This window comes from Ornithodoros turicata, chromosome 9 (genome assembly GCF_037126465.1).
Source record: "Ornithodoros turicata isolate Travis chromosome 9, ASM3712646v1, whole genome shotgun sequence".
Taxonomy (NCBI): domain Eukaryota; kingdom Metazoa; phylum Arthropoda; class Arachnida; order Ixodida; family Argasidae; genus Ornithodoros; species Ornithodoros turicata.
The window spans coordinates 16,782,186-16,810,164 of NC_088209.1; the positions used below are offsets into that span (position 1 = coordinate 16,782,186).

Below are 27,979 nucleotides of genomic sequence, written 5' to 3' on the forward strand. Positions count from 1 at the left end.
CGTAGTGTCGTCTATTTCTTCATTTCTGGCCATGTCATGAAGAAAAAAGTTGAGTTGAGTGCAACCCTAAGAAACCTCTTGTGAACTCTTGATTTGGTATTGCTGTTGACTACCTGAAACTCTGCGTGCCCCCCCACCACACTATGAGTGCGTTCCAATGCCCCGCCAATGTGGACTCTTCGCAGGCCTCCTGTATGTGACCACATTCCTGGACTTGTGAAGAAAAACTCTGTACCTCCCGTTTGATTGCTTATCAACTTAGGCTAGAGTACCTCAGCTCAGCTTACTGTCAACGACTCTCTGTGTATAGCGATGGATCAGTGTCTCAAGGCGGATCAACAACAGCCTTTTATACCCCAGATTAAAACCTTGAAGTGACGCAGCAACTCCCCTTCGAAATATCATCTACCGAGTCCGAGCCATATAGAGAGAGTGTATTGCAAACAATGTATGTAGGTATTGGCATCGAGGCGGAAACCCAGTCACAAGGACTGGCTCCAATGTAACTCTCTCAACAAGCTAGGACTAAAACTAGAACTAGTGCAATGCCAACTCCTGTGTGTGAAATCACGTCACGTTAAGGATTGCTTGTATTGTTGACAGATTAGATGAGTCACAAAATTAGTGAGCCCATCTTCCTTATCTTTTAGCCTACCACTCCCTATATCCTTAATTTGCTGATTTGCTTTATTTTCCCCAACCAAGTCAACAACTGAGGCCAGTTCTAAAACTCTGCCCCATTGCTTTTGCACTTGAGTGTAACGCTGTACCGTGTGCTTCAGAAGAGCGTCAACACTCCTGTGCTCTACAGTTAACTCACCCCAAAATTCCGATAGATCTCCTCCTTGTGTTGCGGCGTTAGTATATTCTAAATTCATTTAACTAATCTGCCAATTTAAATTTAATAATACCCCCCACTACTCTGAACCCTTTACACTGCCACTGTTTCGAGAAGTTTTCTGCTCCTAACCTTAGCCGCTCCCTCCCAAGCCAAGTTCGTACGTAATAGCTGATTATATTTCTCATTCGTTCTTTACCCCAGCAGTCACCACCATGCACCACTCTACACCTGTTTACCCAAGCTTGATATGCGACTTCGACTGCTACTAACATGTAAAATTTCTGTTGTCTTTTGGTTACTTTCCCAACATGTATTCCCACAGCTTCTTCAAATGTCAAGTTACGTAATCCAAAATATTTCTTAAAACAGGACCACATGTACACCGGTACCTTACACTCGAAGACGGCGTGCCTCACCGTTTCTATTTGACCGCAAATCTCGCAGACCCATCTCCGGCTTTTACCCCACAGATAAAACTTGTCCCTCACTGGTATGACCTCATGCGCCATTTTCCACAGGAATGATTTTCTTTTGCCTTCTAACCAGTAACTAAAAATTATTTTCCAAGCTTCCGCTGATATTGTAGATGGATATTTCTCTATTTCTTTCCCCCTCAGATCTCTGTATAATTCAGCGACTGAGCTTCCACTGTAGTCTTTGCTGTTGTCTAATCTTTTCAATTGCAGCAAAGTGTGCTTCCCTGCTTCATAAATTGCTGGCTGCCATTCCGACATTGGACTCCTATGATCTATTCCGTGTTGGCGAAAATGTCTTATGTTTATTCCCAGCCAAAATTTTGTCACCTGCTGTCCGATGTCCTTGCCATCCAACATCCTATATATTCCATGTAAAGCATGTGCTTCTGACAGTTGTTTCAGATCAGCAATCTGTAGGCCCCCTACATCAATAGGCAGTTTCACTTTCTCTTGCGCTACCCGTTGCGTTTTCCCATCCCATATAAACTGAAAGCAGAGTTTCTCAATTCTACGGCATATTTCAGGAGAAGGGTAAGCGACAGAAAACAGGTACGCACATCTCGGTATCATAATTCTTTTGACAATCTGCGCTCGAGCTGTAAGTGGCGTTCCCGGTTCAACATAGTCTTCCTTCAATTATTCCATGTATTTTTCCAACTGCATCCAATTGTTATGTGAAACCCCGTCCTTATTAAACCTGACTCCGAGGATTTTGGTCTCCTCCACGATACTCAAACCCAGATCTTTCCTCGGCTTCTTCCCACCTAAATATATCAATTTTGATTTGTCTCTATTTATTTTCGCCCCGCTCATTGTCCCATATTCTTCCATTACTTCTAGAGCTTTCTCAACTTCCTTTTCGCCTTGAACAACCATAGTGAGATCATCAGCGTAGGCCACTATGGTTTTACACTGTACTGCCCCAGGTAATCCAACCCCTTTCACTGCCTCAGACTCGTTCAGCCCTCGTAATAACCTATCAAAGGCTAACACATACAGCAGGGGAGAAAGGGGGCAGCCTTGCCTTACTCCTGTTTTGACCTGAAAGCTCTTTCCCAATTGCCCATTGATAAGTAACCTACTCCTGGCGTTTTCATACATGGCTCCTATTGTGTTTATTATTGGATTTTCCGTCCCAATTCCTTCTAATGTATCTCTTAAATACGCGTGCTTAAGCCGGTCAAATGCCTTTTCTTGGTCTAAGGTCATGAGAATACTCTTTATTCTCCTTCTGCTTGTCCATTCTATAACATCTCTTAGCTCCCATATTTTCCTTTGAATTCTTCGACCTTTAACTGCAGCACCCTGGGCTAGTGACACCCATTCTTCCATATTTCCTTGTATTCGGCCCACGACTGCCCTTGCTAATATTTTATAATCTAAATTTAACAACGTTATGGGTCTCCAGGCGCCCAACTCCTCCTTACGCTGCTGGTCCTTGCACAGCAGAGTGACCGTTCCTTCCAGGAAGGTTTCTGGAAATGTACCTTTCTGAAGTGCACCATTAAGCACATTCACCAAAGAGGGGCCCAGGATGTCCCAATACCGTTTGTAGAACTCTGCCGGAAACCCGTCGGGTCCCGGCGACTTCCCATTCTTCAGGCTTCTAACAGCCTGCTGCACCTCCTTGCAGCTAAGTTCTATGCCTTTTCCTACCTTTCCCCCGCAGAAGGAATCACCTGCCGTGAGTCCATTCTCAAACATGTTAGCGTAGAACTCTCTTGCCACAATGGCTATTTCACTTTGCTTGATGACTCGTCCGCCCTTGGTTATGACTTATGAGGGCCTCCATGGGCGGTTGCGCTAAAGCCAGATGTTTAGAGAGCAGCCTCCGGGAGCACCAGGCTTCCTTCTCTAGACTGTCCCTCGCCGCCATATACCTCAACGCCTCCCACCTTTCCTCCCTCAGGAGTGCGAGGTGATCTTTGGCGGAGGTGTAGCTCACACCGGAGAGTACTCCCACGCCGAACTGTTGCAGCCGCCGCAAGTGTTCCTGGAGCTTGTGCGTCATTGCACGCTTCTCATGCGCTTTTTTCTTACCCCAGCCCTTAAGGCACTTTTTTACAGTATTTTTCAGCTTATCCCACCAATGAAAAGTATGGTCACTATCCTTGACCCCTCTCTGGATTATGTCTTTGACTTCTTGGTCAACTTCTGGGAGGTCGAGCAACTTTATATTCATATATTTATATTATATATTTATATATAGAGAGTCAGTAGACCTTTTGAACGGCCTCCGAAAAGCAGCGAACTGTTCCGTGCAATATCGTGGCAAATATCTTTGCGTCGCACTTTTCATCTGTATTTGATGACTCAGCCAGCACAGTTTCTGCCTTTTCTTTTACGCACATGCACGGTGGACATCTGCCCTCGTTTGTTATTACTGAGAATGATGCCCACAATTCAATTCGGAAACCAAGGCCCACAACGACAAGACGGTACCCCTGCTATATTCCTTAAAAAAGTTTATCGCGACATCCTTTCGCCTGCGCTTGCATTTATATTCGACCCTTCTCTTAAACGAAATACTTTTCCACGACCGTGGAAGTCTTGTCATTTCTGTCCATAAATCGGGCAGCCATAACATTGTTACTAATTATATACCTGTCAGTATTTTATGCGGCTGCTCCAAAGTCCTTGAACGCATTATATAGTATATGTATATATATATGTAATGAAGAGGGGGAAAAGCCATTAAAGAAACAAGTAAATGACACTTAGACGTATTTGAAATTAAAAATCCCCCCCCCCCCCCCAGATTAAGCCAGATAAAAACTTTTTATGAAACTAAAATCGGGAGACTGTCGCCTCTGGTACACAACGTCCACATCATTGGTTGGTCACATATTATAGTTGATGTAGCATACACCGAGTGCGAGAGGGATATCTTCGTCGATGAGCATACCACGTCCGTGGAGTCTTTAGCGTCGTCGCTTCCGTAATCACAACTGTGCTTTGTCATCACGTCATTTCACCAAGTTCCGTCCACTCGTATAGGCGCACGTGGATATAAAACAGTCTAGATTCCACCTGCAAGTCCTGTCATAAATAGCGCTAATGACGATGTAATCATATGTTCGCTTCTGTACTGAAACACTGGTTGTCGACACCACTGCTGATCTCTTGATCCTTCTTTAGGAGATCGGGTCTTCCAGCGGCCACCCATTCCTTCCAGTCTTTGCGAATCCTAAGGTCTCGAGGGCCGAACTGGTCGTTTGGCGTAAACGTAGACTTCAGTTTCTGCAACGGTTCATTATTAACGGTTCATTATTAACGATTCATTATTAACCCTCACACGTAATCTTTCTGTAGGCAGGAATGTTTTTGCAGGAACCCAGTAGACACCGACTATATGCTGCCAGCAGGACGAATCATGTTCAAGAGACCATCAGTTACATTGTCTTACGGTCCGTGCCAATTCCGACAATGCTATGCCGTGTACTTCACTACTTTGTCGACGCATCCATTAAAACTCCAATCCCCATCATCATCATCATCCTTTAGTCTGCATCTAAACGTAAATTTCGCAGGGCGGAAGGAACGATAAGGATTAACAAGAATGCCTATCTTCTTCGCATGAGCGCAGTTTCGCCCTAGTTTAGCCTTCTCGGCATTTTTGTTGGGATCCGATCCGATCCCATCCCATCCAATCCGATCCGATCCGATCCAATCCAATCCAATCCAATCCAGAATTCAAGGTGCCGTAGTGGTCGCTTGTTTAGTGTGATTGTCGGATGCGCTGCGTTACTTGACTGTCTTGTTCAGATTATGTTTAAGAAGCAGTTCGTGATATTGACATACGCATAGTTTCAGAGAAGAACACAACTGTTCTTGTTGCACTTTCGATTCATTATCGAGGTAAGGTTGCCCCGTTTTTGTGTGCTTTTCGCTCTTGCGATCATATTCCGGCTCAACCAGCCATATTTCAATCGGTCGTGAAAACTTACACTCGCCAGCGTTTTCCCGGGGGCTCTGATGTACGTAACGATCATCCAAAGCGGAACCTGACCAATAGCGACAGCAGCGAGAAGCCAGCCAATGGCATGACCCAGAGGAGGAAGCTTTGACTCGCCGCTTTCTTCGAGACCAATATTGCCGTAGACAAAGATTGCCTATAGTAGAAAACAATCATGACAACACACACGCATTAAAACAGAGCTCTCGAAGCTCACAGTATGCTACTCACAATTAGCACTACAGGCGTAACGAATCCCCATGTGGCTTTCCAAAACCAGGATATCTTGCTCCCGAGCATGTACTCGAAGTCCTTGCATATAGCCTTCCATCCTGAGTCAAGGAGTAAGGTATACAGGCGAACGCATTCATTCGCATACATACGGATACATACCATAAATCCACATTAGACCGACAATTTCCAGTATGGCGTACAAGAACACAGCTTGCCCGACTCCGTAGTTGTCGAACAAGAGCCGAAGATAATTCCCACTCTGAAGTCGAATGAAAGTACATAGACTAATCAGACAGGAGGTGACTACATATATGCTATTAAAACAACGATTACAACGAGGTGACGAATGTAAATATTTGTTTAGTATGTCCATCGTGATCAATAGCAGTAAATAAACACGGACACAGCAGAGAAGGCGAGCACTGTTAGTACTAAAGGGGAGTCTGAGGTACTAAGAGAGGAACGTTCAGTGAAATGCTAACATTCGACATATCTGTGGACATGCTTAATCCCACAACCCTCCTTATTCTTCTGGCCATCAACACATCTACAGAGCTTTTGCACCGATGGAACCTGGTACGTGCATGTCATCTTCAAATTGTGAGACATCTTGTCCACATAAGGCAGTACGACTGTTGCAGAATGTTGCTCTGTTGATCTTCACCCTAACCGAATGATTACCAACTTACGTCAGTGCATAGGATGAGACCGGTTCCAAAGCAAATGACGCAGGTGAGAACCGACAAGTAGCTGCGCCATCTCTTAAGAGAGGGGTATTGGTCATTCAGCACGGTCATGATGAGTTCAACATCTCCTACCTGAACGAAGAATACGGAGTTTTGCAGCTCACAGAATTCTATCGTCACTGGTGCTATGTACTCATACTCACGCTGCTTCCAAGTCCTAGAAGGTACAGCATCAAGAAGAACAAGACTGACCATAGCTGAGGTACAAAAGAGATGCGACTGAGAGCCTCGGGATAGGTGACAAATGCCAGGCCCAGGTCTGTGCGTGCAGAACATCTGATATTTACTATATCGTTACGTCGAAAATGTCGTGATGTCTTACCGGATTCTCCCTTAAGGACTTGCGATACGTCTTCTACTCGCAGCTCATGCGCGAGAGTTCCTAATGAGGCGAACACGACGCACCCTGCAAGGATACTGGTGCACGTGTCAGCTATGCTGATGAAAAAAGCGTCCCTGCATGAAAGATTGGAGTACATAGTACGCTGAGAAAGCCCCTCTGGAACAGCATGTGGGGTTGTTGAATCCAACTCCGAAAATCACACGAAATCACGGTTGAAATATTGACTCATGGATGCCAAACATCTCCATCGAAACCCCTTCAGGCTGCGCTACCGCGTCAAAAAGCTATATGACACTTTGAATATCAGGATATCATTTCAGTCTTGGCTCGCCTCATCCCCGCCCAATCTCGGTACCACGTTGTACCGAGCGCGCAACGGAAGTACGTAGTTTTCTCAGTCCTCATGGCGACGCCTGTAAACAGGGACGCGGCGCGGTACAGTGCTCGGAACGGAAGCGGAAATGAGCAGAAGCGCTATGACGTACAGCCGTATTGAGCAACCAGAGAGCAACCGGTCAGAGTCACCTCCCGGCGGAAAGTGACGTAGAGATGTGCGCCGCCGCTGGTAATTTCCTGCACCCCGAAACCGGCGCGCCGAGAGACCTTTCGCACCGGTTTTCAGACGCGAAAACGCGCATTGCAGCCCTTTTGCCAAGTTGGATTTCGTTTTGTCTGCTTGTAACGGCACAGGAACTATTCAGATTTAAAAGCACGACGTAAATACATCTCGCTCATGCACGTATTCGCAGATTTACTGATGGCGATGGTGTTAGGTTGCGGATTTGGGCGGTTTTGGACTTGAGTTTGTTCGCGTTCCAACGGCGCACACGTCTGCTGCCCGCCTATTTCATGTAGTTGCTCGGCGCAGCTCGGCGCAGCTTGGCGTCCCGGTGGTTGGGGACCTCGAAAATGGGAGGTTTTGAATTAGAACGCCGCCAAAGGAAGATGTTCTGCACCATCTCTCCTGCTGATGTACCGAAAGAAAATTCTTCAAATTACATCCTTGTTATCGTGTATCTTATATAACCCTGAACGAAACGAGCAAAGTCGTAGAGGTCTCTGTATGATCGCTGGAGTAGACATGCTCTTACTTTCTCTTTGTGCGTTCTCTCAAAAGGCTAACGAGTAATAAAATACAATAGTGTTTGTTTGTTTGTTCAAATACTGTTCTTCTCCCTTTCTATAATATAATGCCATGCAAAACAATCTGTACCGTCCAACTTGATGTCTGAAGTCGTTGTAACTGGCGTACATTATGAGGTGCCCGAACGCTGTAGAGAGGGAAAAGAATGACTGCTCGCATGCCCGAAACCACACCTGCAAGAACAAACGTGTCTATAAATGAAAATTATGAATATAGAGGGAGTCTCTTTTTAAGTAATGGTTAGATTTTCTGTTATAAGGCTATACGAGAACAGCACAAACGCCGTTTTTGCAGGCCGATCGCACGGCCTGCTACACTCTTAAAAGAAGGGTATTGTAACTCCTTCATGGGAGTAAACCCTTGCCACATATATCACTCCCTTTAGAGTGTACAGTACAATTACTCTGAAAAAGGAGTCTCCTCACTTCCTTCAGGGACTGAGAAGACTCGTTAACTCCTTACTGGAGAGTAATTTTACACTCCAGATGGAGTGATATGTGTGGCAATGGTGTACTCCCAAAAAGGAGTTACGACCACGAACTACATGATTATAACGACCATGTCAGGCGCACCCCTTCTATGCGCCGCATTGTTGGAAGGTAGCGGTGGCGCTTCTGATCGTCCCAGTTATTGCTTCCTCAACTACTACAATACTTTGTGCTTCAGCTTACCCTACTATTTCTGTACAAGCGGTGGACGTTCCACAGATGTTTCATTCTGAGGTTGATTATCACCATCATTCTACGCGTTTTCATAGGGGCTATCGCTGTCGTCTGCTACGGTTGTCGTACACACGCTTCTGCGCGTTCAGAATTCAAATTTCCATCGTCCAATCGTGTTGTGCCGATCAGTAGCGCCCCTGGCGGATCGTGCGGACAGGCTCCTCATAGGGTTTTCTGATTGTGACATGGTCGTTATAATCTAGTAGGTCGTGGTTACGACACACCCTGTTTTTTTTTTAGGAGTCAAGACATTCGCTCGGAGAGAGTAGATGACGACTTACCTTTCATTCACTGATTTTCTACTGAGAGGTTTTTAGGGAAATTTGAGATAACACGATTGGAGCCTGTGATTATTTGGAGGCCCCCATTTTACAATGCTATATCATTATACAATGTTTTTTTTTTATTGCCCGTTAGCGCCGCGAAGCAACTGTGGCTATGAGCGGCATACAGATATGGACAGATGGAGACAGGACACCAGCAAGGAGTGGAATAGAGGGGGGATTAGTATGCGTCCTGGTTCGACTTCAGGGGGAACTGTGGTGACATTCGTCTGGAAAGTCTTCGGAAGACTCAGGGAAAACCAGTTATACAGTATGTATTTGCTATACTATATCAAATACTATTTCATTCCTTTCTACGCCTGCAAACACCACGAAGCGCTATTTGTTCACCACCGCTGCTTTACCCTCTTGTGACGCTGCCCGCGACATTGGCTCACCTCAATGTGGAATATCTTTTCCCAGTCTGGTACAAAGAAAGCCTTGATTCCTGTCCAAGCACCGTCCTGAGTGCACGTGATGATGAGCAGGGAGATCATGACGAGGTATGGAAATGATGATGTCAAGTAGACCACCTAATCAGTACACAATAAGAATTGTCGTAACGATTATCTCTGAGGGACACATAGAATCATTCGGCAGCATTTTAGCCCTATGCAGCGTGTTTGGTGCCGTGCAAGACTGTATTTAGCTTACTTTTCCAACAGAACGAATTCCCTTGAATGTAGACATGGCCATGATAGTCCATGTGAGGAGGAAACACAGAGCCATCCTCCAGTCCATAGCAGAGAGATTGGAAAAGCCGCCGGAATCCTTCAGGACGTTCCTCCTGGAAGGCGTATTCAGATCGTTTTCTGACAAGTCAAAAACGTCGAGGTAAGTGTCGCGCGTTGATATGACATGGCATTTCCACTCGCGTTCATGTGCAATAATGATTGTCAGGAAAAAATCAACATGCACAAGATGAGACAGGGGACGCGAGGTGTCCGTTAATTTAACCTAATTAGGACAAAATCCTACAGAAAGCTGCTAGTACGGCAATAAGGTGGCCCACTTGACCAAGAACATATCGGCATTTATTATAATTGAGCAGGAAAAGGTTTTCTATTTTATAAACTTCTGTCCATAGTCAGCGCGGACACCTTATGTAGCTGTACGACACAGCGGTTACTACTTTTGGAAGGAAACGGAGCCCATATCTTGCCCCCCTTTCGGGCGGGTATAAAACACCATGAACATGAGCATAGGGGAAAGCGCGCGCAGCGTATACGGTCGTAGAAAAATTCTTAGCGTCGGTATTTTGAGCAAGTGTATTTTCGACAATGCTTTTGGCATTTTGCATGCGACACACTGAATATAAAATACAGCGGCCTGCCCAGGAGGCGTACATACTGAAAATACTCTTCTGCTGCAGACGTGTAGTTGCTCGCGAATGAGTTGTTCACCTGGAAAGAAAGCAAAACGAGTACTGAGTACAGGGAGCATATCCCCATCAATTCTCGATCGAATCGACGACCTGCTAGATTACAGTCACATTTGCCCGCCTCCCCAGCGCAGCAAATTGGAGGGAAGCGGAGACGATCCTCATCAGCATGTTTATTGCTTCAATTTCTATGGTACCTTGCATTCAAACCTACGTGAGGATTTCCGTACAAACAGTGAATGTCCCACGGCGGACGCGTTCGTGCAAAAGTTATAATATGATAATCATCATCACTCTACGCGCTTTGATGGCGGATGGGAGTTCTACGTTGCTGTAGTCTGTTAGTGGTGGTGATGGTCGTGGTGGTGATGCTTCTGAAAGACCTCACCGTTCTCTGCCTCACAGAGCTGGGCAACGTCACGACTAACGCACTCGGGGAATGCGCGTCCTGATACAACGTAGTGTGCTGAATGCTGAATGTAGTCTGGTGCAGCCGTATCGTCAGCTACAGCTACAACCTTTCAAAATTCGAATTCCAACTGTCCAATCATAATGGAGACCGAGATATCTAGCCAAGGCTACTTATGGCGAATTCGGGTGGCCATTTCGTGGCAACGTTTTTTCGCATCATCCCGACCTGTCACGTTCGTTTTGTCACAGCGCAGCAATCTCACATGTTCGCGTGGCGCTTTCCGAGCGCCAGGAATTTGCCAGCTAGCATTTTTTTCGACCGGCCTCGATAGAACCGGGCAGCGGGTTGCTCAACTCGTATATCCGGTGTGGTCACGTTCGCACTGTGAGTGTGGCGCGAGAGCCCGCATACGCTGTGCAAGGGCGCAAGTGCGTCTCTGCGCATGAGAGGAGGCAGTAAGAGGGAAGAGGGAGGGCGCCACCTTAGCCAATGGGGCGTCCCGAATGGAGTAACCGGGGAGAGGAGATATGCGCAGAACACTCGGTTACTTGCAGAGCGTATTGGCTCGTATGCCGAAGATGACGTGGGTTAGCAGACCACGAAACCCGAAGACGAACGACCGGGATGCCCCTAGCGTGATCCAAGTGACGAAAACCGCTACATTCCTGGCACTCATGCTCGGGTGGCAACGGTCACGTGATCCAGCGTGGACGTAGGACTAGCAATTTCCGGGCGCGTGTTGCCACGGCATGTCCACGCGAATTTCCCAATGGTAAAGAAAGCCTAATGACATGACGTAGTCATTAAGAAAAATCCAATCGGGACTTTCAATAACTTTCAGCAGAGCCGCTACCAGCAGCATGGGTGGCCATTTCTAACCACAGAAAGCCTCTGTTTCAAATCGTCTGCGACGACTGGCTGAAGCAGACTATATGAAACACAGGCTTTCTATATAACCACGTAGCGAAAGAGTACCAGGAGGCAGTCTTGAGTAGTAACTAAGTTACTTTTAACTTGTAACTGTAACTAGTTACTTTTGGGGGTATAACTAGTTACAGTAACTAGTTACGTTTCCAGAGGAGTAGCTTTTAACTGTAACTAGTTACTATTTCTGTGGATGTAACTGCAAAATGTAACTGGAATAAATGTCGTTCCTTTTCTTTTCTTTTTCCCTACCTTCCCCTACTTCCCCCTAACAGTGTCTTCCTTGCTTTTATACGTACTCGGTATGTGCCCCGTGCCTTGGGCTCTTGACCAAGCAGGGAATTCCAGCTTTGCGAACAGAAATTAGTTTAAGTTAGTGACACTCAACGGTCGGAGTGAGTCATATGTGAGTAATAGTGTCACTGCCCTAGCATGCGATCCTGCCTCCTATGGATATGGACAAGGGAATGATTATGCACAAAGAGAAAATTTCCGGTAAGCTCACTTGCGCTCCCACCAATGCAATGGCTAATAATTCTGCTCCGATTGCTGCTATCAAAAGCTTCCGTGTATGGCCGCTCTGTGAAGCAACCTTCGAGTTTCTTTCATGGAAGGACGAGAATTTAATTGTAAAGTGCAAGCTATGGAATAAGACGTACTCGGCAAACAGGACGTCAACTTCAAACCTGAAAAAGCATCTTGAGGCGAGTTCCTTGTTCTTGTGTATGTCTCTCTCTCGACACGCTAAGAAACGCATGCGTGTCACCGTGCTTTTTCACCGCGATGCGCCAGGTCGCGTGCACATGTCGTATTTTTCCGTGTGGGATAACCGCGTATTAACTTATACTGCTTCTGGTTAAGTGCAAGACAACTTTTATCGCACTTCAGTAAATGTAAATACAGTGAACCCTCGTTATTATGACCATGGTCGTTCCCGAAAATTTTGGTCATAACGCGGAAATGTCATATTAACGGGGGGATTTGCAGAGGTTTCACTGCATTGTTCCCGAGGAGTATGGTCGTAAAGCGCGTATGTCAGATTATCAAGGGTCTTATTAACGAGGGTTCACTGTAAATGTATGTTTTTAACAATTGTGCCACCCTCTCAATGACATTTTTATAAAAAAAGTAACTACAATGTAACAACGTTACTTTCTCTCAGTAACTGTTACTGTAACTACTTAGTAGTAATAACTAACTTAGTTACTATTTTTGGCAGATAAACTGTATCTGTAACTCAGTTACTTTTTAGAAGTAACTTACCCAAGACTGACAGGAGGCATAAAGAATGCTCTCTGTATCTTGATGTAGGAAAACCGAGACGCACGCTGACAAAAAAGGGGACAACACGTACACAGACACACACAGATCCTCAGAGTGTATTGTCCCTTTTTTGTCCGTGCCTCTCGGTTTTTCTACATCATGAAAGAAGTACCAGCTTGCCTGCATCCTATCTCTACTCTCCCTTCTGTATCTTGGTTGTGTTGATCTAACCCCTTCATAGGGTCCCGTATACGGAGTCCCGTTTAGGAGTGACCTGTTATGACACGGTCCACATAATCTAGTAGGCAAACTAATCTAATCACAAGCAGCACAGTAGAGGGAGTGCTTTCCCTACCGTGTTGTCCAAACAGTTGGCCGTGCTCCATTCCGGGTTGCACGACGTCCAGGGTAGTGCACTTTGCATGGAGGCGAACATGTAGAAAAGACACAGCGCCATAATGTAGTTGTACGAGATGGTGAGGTAAAATGTGGACAGCACTTGGGCTACCCCGATTCCTGATAGAACGAGAATGAAACAGTAAACCATCGTTATAAGCGGAACTCGATTTCCGCAAATTTTTTACCTCTAAGTCCTGGAACGCAGTTCCATATTTTGACGAGGCTTTTGCCCACGAACTGTCCAATGGCGAGCTCAAGAAAGTAGACTGGCTTGCCGACGATGAAGAGGACGATGAAGTATGGGACGAGAAAGGCACCTGTACGGAGACGTTGTGTGAACTTCAAGGTTTCGCACGAAAGAAAGAGTCTATGGTACCTCCGCCATTCTGGTAAGCGAGGGTGGGAAAGCGCCACACGTTGCCCAGCCCGATAGACATGGAAAGGCAGGAGAGGAAAAACTGCGTTCCCTGTGACCATTGCTTGCGTCCCTCTTGCTTTGGAAGCGAGGCATCCTGCATTAAAGAGATTGACGTTAAGATGAGCACTTTAACGACTGTCCCGTTGATCACAGATTGATTGATGGGTTTATTTTATTTTTGCGTGTCATGTATCGCGAAATCAGAGCCCTCCGTAACAGTTTTTTTTTGTTTTGTTTTATGAAAGCGCCCCACTGTATGAAAAATTTAGTACGAACTAAAGAAAACAGGTTGGACACACGGCTTAGGACGGTCCTCGATGCATAACTCAACTATGAACCAAGCTTTTATACGCGCATATATTTAAAAAAAGCTATGAGAGCAGCATGGAATAGCAACCGTTGCCGTGGTTGGGTTATACGACCTGGTGGGCATCCTTTCGAAGAGCGTATGCAACTGCCTACTACTGATTACCTAAATTCCATAAATTTACATTTTAATTACGGGCTTTCGGACAAAAGAGAGATAACAGAATCTTCCTTGAAAGTCTTTTTATCCTGAAACGAGGACGTACATAAATAATCATGTAGTTACATACTCCGAGAGGAAAAAAAAAAACACTGTACGAACAGCTGCCCGAACGCGCTCTACAGCAACATAAGTCAAGGGACCTTTTTCCATCTGGGTCCTCCGTCTTAGGTGTACCTTCTGACGGTTACGTTCCCGTGAGAAAATTAGATGAATAAATAAATAAATAAAATTGACGACTTGCACAAATACCCGGGCGCAACTGAAAACCGGATCGTGAAGCGCAACACTGCGCGTGTTCTTTCTGTCGCTCTCTTGCCCAAGTTCAGGCTTTTCCTACACTGGACGTTATGTGCAGCAGTACGAGATCCCTTTTCGTGTTGATTGCATTACAGGGAACTGTAGAGCAACGCCGTTCTGCCAAAAATTTACTGGAACGACAATAGAGTTCGAGCTGTGAACATCAACGCGAAAGGAAGACGTGCAGGATGCAGAACAGGATGAGTTCGCATAATGCTTCGGTTTTTCGTTGTCGGTGTATAACCAATATGTATGGTTATCATGTAGGCGAAGTATGATTAAGAAAACGGTAAGTTTGATGATGATGATGATGATGGATAGAAAAAAAATGAGGAGGTGAGTCACGCACGTCGGCCTATAGGACGCATACTAGGTCCCCTGTCCTCACTCCTTCCTGGTGTCCTCTCTCCATCTGTCCCCATCTGTACGCCGCTCTCATAGCCGCAGTTGCCTGGAGGCGCTAACACGTAATTCAACTTGCAATTCGGAATTCTCGTGCAACCTACGCTTCCGTCGACATTCTATAGGTTTTCTTGTTTTCCAACAGGACTTTGTAGTTTGCTAAATGGACCATGCAGTAAAGTTTGAGGGGGAAAAAAAAAGCAAGGAATAAAGCGCCCTCTCTGGTTGGTACATGCAGGCACGTAGTATCCACGCAGACTAACGCTGATCGGTGTGTAGCGACCGTGTTTTGAGTTTGAATGTACAGGGTGTCCACGCTAAGTGTGAACAGATTTTTAATATATATATATATATAACACTTTTTCCAAGATGAAATCAATTGCAATATAGCATATGCTGAAGGGCACTCCCTAGGAGGGCATTAGCAAAGTCCAAAGGCAATGTCTCAATTAACTTTCATTAATTAACTTTTTAATGATAAAAGCTACAAAGTTGCCCCAATGAGAACATCTGTTCCTTTCGGTCACCTGATATCGTAGCCGTTTTCAGATCAAAAATCCGTTCGATAGATCGCCCGCAAAAAATTCGTGAGGGAACGCCATTTTTTTCTTTATTTTGTTCATTGCGCTTCGTAGAATACGCGTCTTTCCTTCACCCCCAATGTGAGAGGAAGAAAGAGCACACTATCGCCTCTCGCGTCCTGGAAAAAGATTAAAAGGAAACAGAAAATGCAACCCAAGATAAGGCCAGTTCCGATAGAGTCATCCGATACATTTGTTTTTGTTTTGTTTCCGCAAGTTAAAGCTCATCTTCGACGCATGATGCGGCCCTGTACTCCTTTCCCCTCTCACGTTGGGATGAAGGAAATACGCGTCTGCGAAGATGCGCAATGAACAAAATAAAGAAAAAAATGGCGTTCCTTCAGTAATTTTTTGCGGGCGATCTATCGAACGGATTTTTGTTCTGAAAACGGCTACGATATCAGGTGACCGAAAGGAACAGATGTTCTCATTGGGACAACTTTGTCGCTTTTATAATTAACAAGTTAATTAATGAAAGTTAATTAAGACATTGCCTTTGGACTTTGCTAATGCCCTCCTAGGGAGTGCCCTTCAGCATATGCTATATTGCAATTGATTTCATCTTGGAAAAAGTGTTATATATATATTTTTTAAATATGTTCACAGTTAGCGTGGACACCCCGTATATAGATACAAAAAGGGAACACATTTATATGACCGTGTTTCGATCGGAAGAATCGTTTATATTTCATTTGTTTCCCTTATCTATTTTTACCTGAATGGCAACGAGGTCGATAGTGAGGAAAAAGCCAAGAATATACCAAAATAGCCAATCAGAGAGAGAGAGAAAAAAAAGAAGAAGAAACAGAAACAGCAATGTCCCGCTGTCTCTACACATTCTGACCGCTTCCCAGGTTAGTGGTACGGTTAAGCATGTAGACAGTCCTATATTTTAGCAAACAGGCGTGTTGAGAAAGTAAATTGTTGCGGTAATAATAATATGAAGTACGCTGCACCGCAATGTGCGATAATTGATTTGCGTGAATTTGCGCATTGTTTTCATAAACATATACCTTTTAACGAACGTTTGCCTGATTGACTTCCAAATGGATCAAACAGAATGCATTCCGAGAATTTAGTGAGCATTTGGAGGGGGGTATGTATTTTATGAATGCCATGCAATGATATTTTTGTGTATTCTCGTTTGTAATATGCCTCAAGGATACTTTCTATGAACTATAGGAAGATGACAAACAGATGAACAGATGCCGAGAGACGCAGTCACATGCATCTCACATTTATTGATATGGGTAAGTACGCGTAATTTATTCACTAATTAATGACCTGATTGACAAACGTCCCATCGCGTTTTGATTGAACCGATGCAGAAAGAGCCTGCGGTGGCATATATTATTCAGACATGTTTCTGGTCTACTAAGCTGTATTCTTGTAATATCCTGGGACGCAACAAAAGGGAGTAATCTTGAACGCGTTTGGGAAATATGTACGTGTCTGTACGTGTACTGCTATATTCGTCGACCACAAGTATCTGTTAGAACGTGCCGATACTCTTCTTTTCCTGTGGTTCCTTCGTTCTTTCATTCCCGACACTATTACAATGTTCATGTCAATTTAGTGTGATGGATAATGTCCCAAAAATTTATGCGAGCTGGTCATAAGCAACCTTGTCTGCCGCACGACGGTCTTGGTTCTATACGCTTTTCGGAAAACGCGCCGAGACGCGCGCGAATATCTGTAGTAGACAGATTCCAGCCCTCCGCGCGCGTTGAAAAACTGGTTTTTACGAGGTCACACGCACGCCGAGCGAGCGCGCGTCCGGAAAACGTCGGAAAAACGCTCCATGCCGAGACTGGGAGGTGACCCAGGTTCGAATCCGGGCGCAAGTTGTGCTGTCTGAGGTTGGTCTTTCCTCAAACACGGTAGCACAGCAACAAATGTCAGCACAGTTCCCTATAGAGGTTATATTTTGCTGTGGTGGGCAAGAAGCGGGAAATACGCGTCGGCTGATAAAGCTGACAGTGCCCACCAGCCTGCTCTGCGCGGCGGCGTTACGTAATCAATGACGTAGGAGTGCGGGTCGTCTATTGGCTGGAGCAGTATCACCGTCTTGTCTGCTGTATAGACGACCCTCTGTTTCCAAACATGTGACGCCACAAGAAAACCGGTTCGAGGTTATATTTTGCTGTGGTGGGCAAGAAGCAGGAAATACCCGTCGGCTGATCAAGCTGACAGTGCCCACCAGCCTGCTCTGCGCGGCGGCGTTACGTAATCAATGACGTAGGAGTGCGGGTCGTCTATTGGCTGGAGCAGTATCACCGTCTTGTCTGCTGTATAGACGACCCTCTGTTTCCAAACATGTGACGCCACAAGAAGACCGGTTCGAGGTTATATTTTGCTGTGGTGGGCAAGAAGCGGGAAATACGCGTCGGCTGATAGGCTGACAAGCACAAGGGTGGCATCCAATGTATTGCTCCGTTGACGAAGGCGTGCTGGGCGAACGCAATGCATCCTGGACAGGTCCTGGTCGCACGTCAAAGCAAACGCCAAGGCACACGTGACCTTAAAGATGGCGGTGCCCCTGATCGGCGGCCAAACTGTTTGTAAACAATGTGGTTGTTTCTGTGCAACGTTTTGGATGTCTTTCGATCACGGTAATTATTTTTATCCGATAATCTCGCAGTAAAACCCGCGGTCTTGCACATAAGGCCTCGTATTGTTGACGGCTTCCAAAGATGTGATGACGACCGCGCGTTAAGACTCACTGAGCCGATGCGATGTACTTAAACTAAGGACAAAACGGGCTACCATGTTGCGGAAGAAGCACCGCATAGTTTACGCTGGCAAAATACGTTCATCTCTTGGCGTTATGACGACAGAAATCTGTCGGTAAGCGGCAGAACGACATGTAAACAAAGTCACATGACTTCAAAATGACGTTTTCTATGACGTGCGACCAGGACAAGATGGCACTTTTGCCAAAAGCACCCGCTTGAGGATAGTTACAACAATGGCGGGTTTGCGTCACCCCTGTGCTGATAAAGCTGACACTGCCCATCAGCCTGCTCTGCGCGGCGGCGTTACGTAATCAACGACGTAGGAGTGCGGGTCGTCTATTGGCTGGAGCAGGATCGCAGTCTTGTGACGCCACAGAAGGACCGGTTCGAGGTTATATTTTGCTGTGGTGGGCAAGAAGCAGAACACGTTGGCTTGGCTGATATAGGCTCAGAATGTCGATAGGTGCACCCCAGCATGCATTGCGCGGGGGCGTTACCTAATCGATGACGTAGGGGTAAGGACTTCGCAGATAAAGATAGCCCGTCCACGACCTCTTCAAGGGCGCTATGTATACATACCATTGGACTCCTTCCATTGGATAAGAACGCTCCCCGCAGGTGTCTAGACGCATTAAGTCAAGTGTATTGTCAAGGGGAGATTTAGGAAAAGTACTGCAAACAATACTGCTCCGTTGACCGCGCCGTAGAAGTGGTAAATAAGATAAAAACTGCACCTCAACAGATAAGTAGCTCACAATAGTATCCGCGATAACAGTGCCGAAAACATGATAAGCTAATCGCGCCACATTCCTGACCTTGGATTTGACAGCTGACTTTATCACGTGTCACCACCTGTCTTACTGTTTTCGAGAGTGCATTGCATCGAAAAGGAAGGCTTTCTGTAACATCTCAGACTCCAAACAGATTCTGAATGACATTTCGCGTGTATTGTCATCGAGCGTGTATATATAATCATCAAGTAGGCGAACTACTTGTCATCAAGCGTGTTAAATCAGTCTTGGTACCCTCCAGTTTCTCCGAGAAACGAAAGCTCGAGAAAAGCACCTCTCGTCTGCGATACTGAATATAATGGTTTCATTGAATTTTTGAATAATTTCATTGAATACAACATTCGCGATATGAAATGCGAAATGTTGGAAATTCTTATCGGGTATGCGTAGCTTACGTTTGGGAGGCACGTTCCGTTTTGCGTCGGTACTTCTTTGGGTACTCCATTGCATATGCCATTCTTTCCTGCGGCCACCAGCTCCATGTCCTGGAAGAGAAGCATTCTGTGGAATACCGTGCTAACATGAACATATCTGGTGCGAAACTATGGTTACACGCCTTACCCGTAAATCTACTCCCAATTGTTATCAGTACAAAAGGAGATAAAGGAAGTGACGTCACTTCCTGTCTATGGAAATTTTTCACACAAGCACTAGTAGCAGAAGGAAAAGTGTTGCGTTCGAAATGGGGGTTGCCCTCGATGAAATCCCTTCTGTTCTGTTCTGTTAAGAATATGCAGGGTCTCAGCCGGAGGGGGACGGGGCAAACCGCCTCCCCCCCTTTCATACACAGAGGCCTTGCGCAGGGCGTCGGGAATTCCGTGTTGTGACTCTGTGAGGCAAATTTTTACGGGATTTTGAGGATCACTCGCATGAAACAAGCGACTCTGGATATCCCTCGAAACATTAACCTTGAGTGTCAGCTGGGTAGACTTCCCGCAGGGGACCCGGCACCTCCCTGGGAAAGTTCCGGGGGGACTCAGGCTTCAAGTGCCGCCGCGCCTATAGTCTCAGCGGTGACCGTGGTCAGAATTTTTTTTTTTTACAGTAAAGAAATGACTCTCTTCAACTACAATAATTGACGATATAATCCTGGGTATAAGTGCACAATATTATGGCCGCATTAGCGACTTCCTGAAGCGTTGCTCTCATTAATTTTTGCGAATGATTTTTTTTAATTACGAGGGACAGAACTTCTTCCCAATGACAACGTCTGTTCCAGGGTGTGCTCTGATGCCGTTGCAGTTTTGAAAAATGAATAGAAACGATATAGCATGAAACGGCTTTAAAATGTATATATATATATATATATATACGACACATTTGTAAATAATTTTTGTCGCTTCCCCGGACACGCGTTCTTTTCTTGCCCTTAAATGCAAGGGAGAGAGAGAGAGAGAGAGAGAGAAAAAGCGTGTCCTCCATTGCTCTAACAGTCAACAAAGAAAACGCAAAGCACATGCATCCATTATTTTGTAAGTTTTTTTTGTTTGTTTTCTGTTCAGGTACGCTGCCTTCATTGTGTTGCTAGGATTTCTCTCCATTAACTCGCATAGCCAAAACAGTATAAACAAATAGTACAGGTATAATACCAGGTTACAGGAACCACACCTTTCTTTGCCCTTTTACATATTCACCTATTCTTCCCTCGTCTCAAATTCCTTCGGGGACAAAGACATAATATTGGTAACGCAGCCAAGCTTCAGTTCGAACGTTCTGTTTCACGAAGCGCATCGTTGATAAAATACAGCATCGAAATCGAGAACACGAAACCTGCTTAGAAGAAACGTTTCCGGCATATTTTTTCCAGTCTTCGACATCTTTACGGCATAATCAATGGTCGTCGGTGAGTTTGTTCCATATCGTAGGTAAGCGTATCATAAAGAAAGGGCTTACCTTTACTTAATAACTTCTAAGGGACTATCAGCAACATACACCGCAAAGTACACTTAGCGTAAAAATACTTCACGTTCGTCGGGCATACCGTTCTCCTTAGCTGACCACGCGTCAAAATAAATGATGTGCGATAAGGCATCCGAAGTTGCCATCTGCATGCAGGATACGGTACCCTATCAGTAGGCGGTGGCTGCCTGGTTACCTTGGCAAGGAAAGTGTGCACGTGTATCGGAAGAGTATCGAGAGTCTGTCGACGGGTTTTCCCAGAATGTCTATCGAGTAACGGGGGAGGGGGGATTTATTGGCAGAAAGAAAGAAGGAAAGGGGAAAGGCTGCAGCCAGGCAGCACGCGTTCCAGGACTGAATCGCACTCACTACGATTAGTTATTTGTGTCCCCATGTAGTTCTGCGGAAAAGGAAAGGTTGAAAGAGAAGGCGGACGTGGTGTAGATTACAGATATATGACAGCCTCAAATAAAATGGTGAGAGAAAAAAAAAAAAAAGAAATCTGCGATCAAAAGAACGTAAAATTGAGAACGAGGAATGACTTAGCCACATCGCCTGTTCAATCCCAATTCGTTAACAAAGGTTCAACTTTATAAAACGCGGATATGAGACGTCCCCCCCCCCCCCCACAAAAAAAAAAAAAAAAAAATGCCCAGCCGTTTGAGTTCTTTTTAACTTCCGCATTGGTAAAATTGTCCAAAATTTCTAGAAAAATATAAACTTCTGATATATAACGCATAAACGAGGTAAAATTTTGCTCTTTTTTTTTTATTCTCCCTCAAAAGAAAACACGAGAAAGCAGTTCTTTCATTTCAAGAAGCTCAAATTACCGGGAATTTTGCATACCCGCAAACTACTTAAAGTTGTTACATTTCGTAACTCTTTGTACGCTAAGCAAATAAAACCTAGGTTTATAAACTATATTGCACCGTCTAGGTCGCGCAAGGGTGAAAATTTCGTTGCTGACCAATTCAACACACACACAAATAGAAGAAAACGATTTCTTCCGAGCAGTTCAAAATTTTCGGAAATTTTGCGTCTCGTAACAAAAGTCTCAGATGTAAGTTGTCTGTCTAAATGGTGTGTGTGCGTGTGCATGCAAATTTTGGCGCCACGACAATCAGGAAGTAGCCCTATATGGCAACCCTGGAAAAGTCTTAACTACCTCAACGGACTCCCTGTATGAGCTTTGCCATTGGACAAATGGAAACAGGACGCTTGTCGTTCGTGAGTTTCGCACTAGAGGTTGACATGCTGGTCATTGTGCTTGAGAAGTCATTGTCCTAATCTTCTGCGTTTAGAAGCGGGGTATTAACGACATTTAGACTTAACCGGCACTCAAAGATACGTGGGATTAAAAACTCTATAGCCGGACCTACAAGTTTGATCCAGGCCGGCGTCTACGGCTGGCCGTAGCCACCCTTGAGCCCCTACAGGCAGAGCCGTTTATTGGAGAGTTTGGCCATTGCGAGGAGCCTGCCCCAAAGCGCGCCATTTGACGTCACACGATGGGCGGCGCAAAGGCCAGTGGCACCACCATTTTGGATCAGGGCTATCGCATTGAAATCTCCCATTCCGCCATTTTGGAGCAGAGGCACAGCCCTGAAGTTCCTCCGTGCCGCCGCGGGTCGCCTTTCATCCCGGCCAAGTGGGCGGAGCGATGACGTCTGTGACGTCAATGAAGTATTTTTTAGAGGACAAGGTTGAGCCGTTGATTTTTAATACATTAAAGTTTAGTGCGCCCGGAACATGTGCTGCCATCTCGATAGAGTGCCGCACACTAAAATGTTTGCGAATTCGGGCTCAATACAAATCAACGGATTGTCCTGGAATTCTACAAAACGTGTCATTGACAAGGTTAATACAAGGAGAACACGCCAGTACTTCCGTTTTGACGATATTTTACGCCGTTACTGAGCGATGTGCGAACAAACGTTCTCTATTGTCTTGCACAGAAGTGATCCCCCTTAAAAGAACCCACCAGCGGACAAAATTAAGATTACTTTTCCGTCGCTCATGATAAGTTGATAACTATATGTAAAGAAAAGTTATTACATTCATCTGGTGGTATAATTCTCTCGCGACGTAAGACGGAGTTTTAGTGTACCGTCCGCTATCGCCGTTACGCACGTAAGGGATAGCGTGGTGGTTCTGCGCACTGCGCGAAGCCCTCTTTACGTTTTGCGCGTGCGCGGAAACAACAACCCTATCCTTTACGTACGCAAATGCGATAGTGTACGCTCCACTCAAACTCTATTGTCTCTGTGCAGGCTATCACCGAGGATTTCTAGTGATTATGGATGTTAAGTTTGTTGTTTTTCGCCCCCTTTTTTTTTGAGGGGGGGGGGGGAGGAGGCTCCGAAGCAAATGCAGAAGGTAGCCAGTTTTATTATTTTTGCGATTTGCACACTTCAGCACCGTTGAGTACACGCTCCCATCTTGGAGAGAGGGGACAAACTTGGAGACAAACACTTCAGAGTCTGATGCCCGTCACAGACGAGGTGAAAGGAGTACTGCAGGATGATATTGAGCGCCCTCACATTATCGGTAGAAGAATATTTAGGATACGACAATATACCTCTTGCAACATTGCACATACTTGATATACGGTACGAGAAATTTTATTGTAGAACAATCCACCGTTGATTTCCTTTACTAACCTGACAATTTTCTTTCATGTTTGATGTCTGCAAAGGACGAGATCTCGTGAAGTCTTCAATGATTATTATTCAAAGCTGAAAGCGAAAGATCGAAATTAGAATACTGATCTGCAATGAATGAACTACTGGTCCTCGCGCTTTATGGGTCCTTGAAATTTAATAACACTTGACAAAGGGGAAAAAAAATGTCCCCCCCCCCGCCCCCGATATATTTGCCAACACTCCCTTTCTGTGCTGAGCACCTCCTCCAGGGGAAGGGGGCTGTGAGCAATATGGTTACCATGTAACTGTACAGCAATGACCCACTCTTCTTTTTTTTTCTAACCCACCTCCATAATTGTGATTCCGGATTCACCACTGGATCGAAACTATTAAAATCTCAGCCAATGAAATGTATACAAAAGAAGAACACACCTGATATAGCTGAACCCTACCTTTTATCGAGACGTGCGCGCTGTCTCCCCGTATCCGTTACTCGTATCAGAAATGGCTCATTCGATGTGCCCCCGGAGACATGTTCACGCGGAGCTCATGCCGTGTACTTGCCAGGCAACAAAGAATCAGTGCACAACAGGTTGTGGAATGGGAAGGCCATAATCTGTCCCTGTACTTTTCCTGTACTTACTCGAAGCTAAAGTTGCGTCTAAAGGTCATTCGTCTTTCGCATTCTAAATAACACAATGCCCCGCGCGGAATTTTTATCCGATATTTTTGCGGGGTTGTACTTGAGTTGAGAGTCGGTCGCTTCAGGTATCGTTGTTATCGTTTATCTGGAGTGTAGCTCGAATGATAGATGGCAATAACAAACGGAGCACGGGAATCTTTGTGCGAGAGAGGTGCACATTTTATTTTTGACCAATTTAATGACTTTTATGTGTTGCTAGCGTCGTGAATTTGATTTGATTTACTGGTGCAAGGATAAGAGATCATAGCGTCATGAACTCACTTTTTTTTTTTTTTTTTTACATTCTGCTGAGGTAGCTGACAATCCGCAGTGTTGAGATATCTCCGATAACGAGCAGTAGTACCCTCTAAGAAAAAACAGGAGTACTTTTGCTCCTTTTGGGGACTAAATGCATTGCCACAAAAAATAGTCCCTTTCGGGAGTAAATGCACGGGAGTTAATGAATGTCACAGAGTGGAGACTGCATTTCACGCGCTGTTGTAAGAGTCCCAAGTACATAATTGGTATGCATGCATGAAAATACTTTGAAGCAAACCGTCAGCCGTGATATATCGAGTGATATAAAATCTTGCGCCATATATGGGGCACAATTTGCGAAGAAAGATGCGCTAACTGTTTCTTACTCTGTGACTGGAAAATTGCTACTTTGGCTGAGTTATATAGCCTTATGCCCTTCAAATTGACCAAGGGCACATATTTACGCAGACCGTTCGAGCAGTTGAGAGAGACAATTTGCAGTCCTGGGGAGTAAATGTCGGGTTAGGGGACTAAAATGGGGAGTAATTGCAGACTAGGGGAGTAGAAGCTGCAATTACTCCCCGTTTTACTCCTTTTTTTTCTTAGAGTGTACAAATAGAACTGTATCTGCTTTTCCACTTACTGCATAGTCTCCTTCCCAAGCAGCACAATGTACCGAAAGTCGAGTGCAGTAGGGGTGGACGGTATGTGTCTTATCAATGTTCTTTAGTTTCAGGAGTCTGTTCAAGGCCTTCCACCCACCCGTCCACCCCTATTGCACTCGACTTTCAGTACATTGTGCTGCTTGTGTTGATATTACCACACAATATCAGTCATCAAGACGTTTTGTTGATACGAGCCAGTTGTTACAGCAGGCGGATGATCTCGAGGCACGCTATAAGCACACTTTCTGATCTGCGTGTAGCTGACGTCATTCGTCACGTGCGTCGTCCCACGAAATGCGTCAGCGCCAATCAAAAGCAAGACCATGCGGCCGAAGAACATCCACATGCACCGCCGGCTCTTCACAGCCGTCGAATTATCCGCGTGCAATGGGACGACTCCGTCAGACAGAGAAAAATAAAATGGGAAACGGAACAGTGATGTACATGAGCTATTGTACTGAAAATTTTAGGAGCAACGCTGAAGTATAGCAAACCAGAAACCATGCACTGTCGATAGGGTCAGTCTTCTAACTTATTGCCGTGGAATTGTATGTATTTCTCACGTTACAATGCGAGTGTGCTCTTTTTCTTTTTTTCAGTTCAAGTCATGTACAGTTTTTTTTCATGTACAGTTTTTTTATTGCATAAATCGCGTGTTGTTGTTAGTGCAGCATGTTGTCTATTCGCATATTGTATTTCTATGTATATTGTGTCCGTCACTCAATGGTCGCTCCTCCATGCAGTGGACCCGTCATTATCATTTAGGATGCCAGGTGGCTTCCCTCGCAGCTTTACGACACTTCTGCGGCGTCTACGACTCAACGTCGCCTTCACCCCTGTGTTCCGTGTTAAGCTGGGTTACAGTAACACGGCGCTGTGCCTAGCTTGCCGCACCCCAGCTACGATCCCCCATATCATCGAGGACTGTGAGCGGTACACGTGTGAACGCCGGGTACTTCAACGCCAACTTGAACTCCTCGACCATAGACCATTCAGCCTGTCCAAAGTACTTGGCCCATGGAGCTCCCCTGAGCAACAGTGCCGGGCTCTTCGGTCCCTTTTTGCTTTCATGCATGCCACTGGACTCCTCGAAGAGCTCTAAACAGAACTCCGACCTGTCGTCGCTTCAATCTCACCATAATTCATCCTCTCATATTAACCACTGTGAAGTGGGGTAGGGTCCTGTGACTACCAGGGGGGAACATCCCATGTCATCATCACTTCTTCATTTATTGTTGTTGTTGTAGGGCACTGTATTGTATTTTAGTGCGCCAACATTAGGGTCGCCATGGCCGTTCTTGGGCGGCAATAAAACATTTATTATTACTACGCTTCTGTCATGCCTCTGGTTCACAGACTGTGAACCAGCGATTGTGAACAAAACTGAACCTGAACAGTCACAGATTGTGAACAAAATTACTCAGGTACAGCACTATTTTCCACGCGTCAGTTCCCTATTGTGAATCACAATAGGGAACTGACGCGTGGAATATAGTGCTGTACCTGAGTAATTTTGTTGCAGCTGCATTGTACAGTTATTGTGACAAAAGGCGCTACCGAGTTACGCTTACAGTGACAAAAGGCGCTACCGAATTACGCTTACAGTGACAAAAGGCGCTACCGAATTACGCTTACAGTGACAAAAGGCGCTACCGAATTACGCTTACAGTGACAAAAGGCGCTACCGAATTACGCTTACAGTGACAAAAGGCGCTACCGAATTACGCTTACAGTGACAAAAGGCGCTACCGAATTACGCTTACAGTGACAAAAGGCGCTACCGAATTACGCTTACAGTGACAAAAGGCGCTACAGAGTTACGCTTACAGTGACAAAAGGCGCTACAGAGTTACGCTTACAGTGACAAAAGGCGCTTTTTTCATAGAATTGTGTTTCTGATCGTTTGACAGTTGAGGAATTTTAAAATTGTTATCTAATTGTAATGTAGGTAATGTAAGGGAATTTTATGTAACGTAAACAACGTATACCTAAGTAACGTGCGCGACGTACGCTTCGTAAATAAACATCTTCCTCCTCATGTAACGTTTTAGCGCTATACGGTTTGGCGTACGGTTTCATTAAAACACATAAGATATTCGTCCATTATTGATTAGTCTAACTGATGAAATAAAATCCACGTTGAAAGTTATCGAAGTGTGTCCGGCACCAGAAAACCTCGCAGACCTCCTCTACGGACAGCGCTTTTCTAATTCGCGGGTTTTCTTTTTTAGGCCGGATCCGTAGAGGACAGACACGTATAGCACAAACTATGTTGCAAAAACCTTCATTTTGCGAAACGCGAAGATGATAGAGTCACCTTAGTTCTTCGCTTTTGTCTGCATGACGTACCTCTCATTGTCTGAAGCAGTCTCCACAAGAAAGCACATTGTCACGGCACGCGAACGGGTATCAAGCAACAGGAGACCAACTTGTAAGGCGAACGATGTCGCTAATCGAGACTTGAGAAAAAAAGAAAAGAAGGAAAGGTCGTCGCTGAGAGAGGGAGAGAGAAATAAATGTATGCCTCACCGTAGTTGCTCTGAACCGGATAGAAAACCTTTCGCAGCACGAGTAGAAAGGGTGGTTTCTTGCAAAGGAGGGATGCCCTAGTTTGTATGATGGGTCTTCAACGAGCACTCTCAAACACGACGCGAGCACGTGTGTCTTTGCGTGTGCTGCAGAAGTTCGACGAGTATGGTGAAAAATGCTAGGTTGGACGAGTACGTACGGGACGGCGAATGGGACAACTCGAACTAAAAGAATTATTGCGACACGACACGCTTAAATACGCAGAAAGAAGGAAAATGTTGCGCCAAATTATCTAGTAGATATCATGTTCACAGTTCAACACAAGCAGCACAATGTACTGAAAGTCGAGTGCAATAGGGGTGGACGATATGTGTCTTATCAATGTTCT

At 45.3% G+C, this 27,979-nt stretch overlaps 1 protein-coding gene across 7 annotated transcripts; it reads right to left on the reverse strand.

Annotated features, from left to right (window-relative positions):
* Window positions 1-4,081: 4,081 nt before the first annotated feature.
* Window positions 4,082-27,812, reverse strand: LOC135368213 (sodium-dependent nutrient amino acid transporter 1-like). 7 transcript variants are annotated; one of them, XM_064601355.1, is made up of 17 exons: window positions 27,596-27,812; window positions 23,476-23,551; window positions 19,312-19,401; window positions 13,540-13,675; window positions 13,349-13,480; window positions 13,120-13,280; window positions 10,135-10,187; window positions 9,439-9,571; window positions 9,183-9,317; window positions 7,809-7,912; window positions 6,575-6,708; window positions 6,396-6,511; window positions 6,196-6,324; window positions 5,666-5,765; window positions 5,504-5,604; window positions 5,265-5,429; window positions 4,082-4,557 (listed from the first exon to the last, which is right to left on the reverse strand). In XM_064601355.1, exons 2-17 carry the CDS (start codon window positions 23,491-23,493, stop codon window positions 4,387-4,389), a joined length of 1,878 nt encoding a protein of 625 aa, XP_064457425.1. In that variant the 5' UTR covers window positions 23,494-23,551; window positions 27,596-27,812; the 3' UTR covers window positions 4,082-4,386. The 7 variants fall into 7 exon arrangements, with proteins under 7 accessions (XP_064457425.1, XP_064457423.1, XP_064457427.1 ...); XM_064601353.1 differs by having other exon boundaries at window positions 23,476-23,550; window positions 27,592-27,812; XM_064601357.1 differs by lacking the exon at window positions 27,596-27,812 and adding an exon at window positions 27,412-27,487 and having other exon boundaries at window positions 23,476-23,550.
* Between the last annotated feature and the right edge of the window lie 167 nt (window positions 27,813-27,979).

What these genes read in the sequence shown, in the direction of transcription:
- LOC135368213 (XM_064601355.1), bottom strand. An exon ending in CCAACTGTTTGGACAACACG is followed by an intron (nt 10,188 to 13,119) that starts GTAGGGAAAGCA and finishes CTTTCTTTCCAG; the next exon opens with GTGAACAACTCATTCGCGAG. An exon ending in GTCTCATCCTATGCACTGAC is followed by an intron (nt 5,766 to 6,195) that starts GTAAGTTGGTAA and finishes ATTCGACTTCAG; the next exon opens with AGTGGGAATTATCTTCGGCT.